Source organism: Poecilia formosa, unplaced genomic scaffold, assembly GCF_000485575.1.
Source record: "Poecilia formosa unplaced genomic scaffold, Poecilia_formosa-5.1.2 Scaffold288, whole genome shotgun sequence".
Classification (NCBI taxonomy): domain Eukaryota; kingdom Metazoa; phylum Chordata; class Actinopteri; order Cyprinodontiformes; family Poeciliidae; genus Poecilia; species Poecilia formosa.
In genome coordinates this window covers 241,863-245,086 of record NW_006800227.1, presented here as the reverse complement: position 1 = coordinate 245,086, position 3,224 = coordinate 241,863, and the positions used below count along the sequence as shown (strand labels likewise).

The 3,224-nt window shown below is 39.1% G+C and overlaps 1 protein-coding gene across 1 annotated transcript in view; it reads right to left on the bottom strand.

The window, feature by feature from the left end:
* Nucleotides 1-2,956: 2,956 nt before the first annotated feature.
* The window catches only part of LOC103151636 (uncharacterized), a 22,629-nt gene continuing 22,361 nt past the window's right edge, over nt 2,957-3,224 (bottom strand). The window contains exon 3 of the mRNA XM_007571800.2: nt 2,957-2,994. Within this exon, the coding sequence (XP_007571862.2) occupies nt 2,957-2,994 (38 nt within the window). The remainder of the gene's footprint in view (nt 2,995-3,224) is intronic.

Genomic DNA, 3,224 nt, shown 5'->3' with positions numbered 1-3,224 from the left:
GCTTTCATCTTCCTCCCAGTGCAGACGTCACAGGCCACATCTTCAGGTCCTATATAGACGTGATCTGGTAGAGCAGCTTGGAGTCCAGTCTTCTTCAGATCATCGACTAAAGAAGCTAACATGAAGTTTTTCTCCAGTCCAGGCCTCGGTATGAAGGCTTTTCTGCACTGAGGGCAGCTGTGGATTCTCCTTTGATCTTCATCCCAGTGGTGTTGAATGCAGTTCATGCAGTAACTGTGTCCACAGGGAATCGTCACCGGATCCGTCAGTAGATCCAAACAGATGGAACAGGACAGAGAGTCTACGTCTACCTGTACTCCTCTCCGAGCCATTTCACCTCTCAGTTACAATGAAAACATTTGAATCAGACAGCTTTGACTATCAACAGATGCAAGCTACACCCACCTTAAAAATATGTGGATGAACTGGAATCACTATTTCATAGCAGGAAGATGATATATTTTCAGACTGATTCCCTGAAGGTGCATTAACTCTTTCTGGTCTCTTTTTCTCCATACTTGGTAAAGAGGAATGATCATAGGTTCTGATCACTAGTTGTTCTCACCTACCACCCACTTTTGGAGTCCTTTTACCTCAAATATTCAAGAGTGAAATTTGCCAGTGAAAACCTTTTCACAGCTTTGTGAATGATGCAGTAAACTTTTTCACGTGAGTGGACTGAATTCACATTAAATTAAACGAATAAAAACAACTCCTGAGCAACTCAAACTCCTGAAACTGAACAAACAAACTGTATTTCTTTAACTCAGACTACAAGAGCCTGTCACAGTTGTTCTGGTAATATGCCGACACCACACAGCTCCAGTAGTCCTTACTGACATATAATGCATATAATGCATTATGGGTGCTGGAGACAAGATTGTGGCTCCACAGGTTGATTTATCTGTTGGATAGTCCTTATCCAACAGATTCATCACTTCAACACACCCTGAGTCTTTGACCTGAGCATTCCTCAGACTCAGTGTAAGTATTTCTGACGTCTTCTGCCTTTCAGCATTATGGGTGCTGGAGACAAGATTGTGGCTCCACAGGTGGATTTATCTGCAGATGCAGCTCAGAGATTACATGTTATGACGTTTCTTCCATCATGACTAAAGCCTTCCACTCATTCCCACTCATGGACATGTCCCTCAGTGTTTTCTAACAATAAACAAATAAAGGAAAAGTCAGATTTATACTGTGTGTCATTATATGATTATAATATAACATTATATGTCAGTATCATTTGTACTGTGTGTGTTGATGGGTATGTATGGACAGATGAGTGCACCTTGGGTATATACTTACTTTACAGATTTATTCTTGTGCATTCTGTTAAAGCAGATGTATTGATATACATTTTACATATATGTAAAATTTACATATATTTTATGTGTTCTAGTGTGTGTGCACACGTGTATGAAGGTATACATATATAGATGCAGAGATTCATACTGGTGTTAATGTGGATGTGCTCGCCTGTGTCTGGAATGAATCAATAAATGAAATCTGGTTCAGCAGAGTGAGGGGGGATAGAGTCTTTATGGGCTAGAGTCAAGGCATGATAAAATGTTATTTCTTTGTCTTTACCCCCTCCTCAGTTATCAGCAGTGATATCTTTACTGACATTGCAGCAGCAAGCCCTTCTTGTAATCACTGGCCAGCATTTTGCATGTTTTCTCTAGTATTTTGGTGGACTAATATTTGGTGATCAGCTCCAAGTCCTTGAGGTTGGAAGGCCTCAACGCCATCACCCTAATCTTTATTCCTGGTATCAGGTTTTTTGAAAACCTGATTTTATAACTTTTCTTAGCAGCATAGTAACCGTCACAGTGGTTCGTGTTTCCTACTGCTTGCTGCTGAACAGCGTCACTCTGAAGCTCCAAGCAGGAACGAACCATTTAACGCACATACGGGGGGTTCAGGGCAAATATGGATGTGTGTTTATTTTTTTTTCTGGAAGTGGGAATATTACATTTTTACTGCTAAAAACAATCTTTGAAAATACAACATGATTAATTTTGTAATTGACAGGGCCCTGATTTTTTTTATTTTATTTCTATGAACAAAAAATAAATAATTAAATTGTGGAGGGCCCCCTGCTGGTCAGGGCTCCTAGAATGGTCATCATTTGCCCCCTATTCCGCGCCCCTGAGTGTGTGTATTGGTTAATGTTTGCAGATTTCATTTCTGTGTGAATGAGGACCATGTGTGCTGTTGACTGTCTTTATACGTGTTTGAATCACAAACATGTTTCTGCAACAAATGACTGAACTACTGAGCTTCTTCTGACAGGAAATGCTGCAAACTTTAACAAAACTGTGGAGGAAGGGTCATCTGCTTCCCCAAAAATAAACACAGAGAAATAAGAGTAATATGTGAAATGAAAGATTTTACAAAGGGTTTAATCCTTGGTCATCTTTATTATTATGCAAATGTTCATCAAGATAAAATACTAACTCATCATAATCTACTAAATGTCACAAATCTAGATTCAGATTTTCACACCACATGGATTAATCATTAAAGTAGAAAAAACACCAATCAATCATGATAGCTGTATGAAGTCCCACATAGAAAAAACACAAAAGAATCACCTTAATGGTAATCAATGCAGTTTACAGAATAACGACGTTCAGAATCTCAGCCCTTCTCTACATAAACAGGAAAGGTTTTGCTTCTCAGCTGAAATCTGGAAGCACCAAGTTCTGTCCAGCTGGTGACGTCCTTCCAGATTTCACTTTCCAGTCAGTTTTACACAGATACAAAGTTAACACTATGTTTTATTTTAAAGTTGCAAAACTCATGATCCCATCATAAGGATCTGATCTTTGTCCAATAAAATAACTGCTGACCTGATTGATTATGACAATTGGTTTCCATCAGCAAATCTGTACATGATTTATACAGCAATATTTGGTCTGACAAAGCAATAAATGTGAATAAATAGTTTAGATTAATCAAAATCCTCCTGAGCAGTGATGGCTTCCATAGCTGAACAGAAACAGGAAGGGGCAGCACCCAAACAAACTCCAACTGACAATGATCTCTCAGCAACAACGATTAAGATTAAATAAACAAATACAAATTTTAACCAACTGGACCTCAGATCACTGCTGACTATTTCAGCTTAATGAACCCTGCAGAGGATCCAGAAGAGTAAAGCAAAATCCCAGCATACAGAGGCTGAGTGAATCTGGTCTGGACTCTGTGGATCAGAGTCA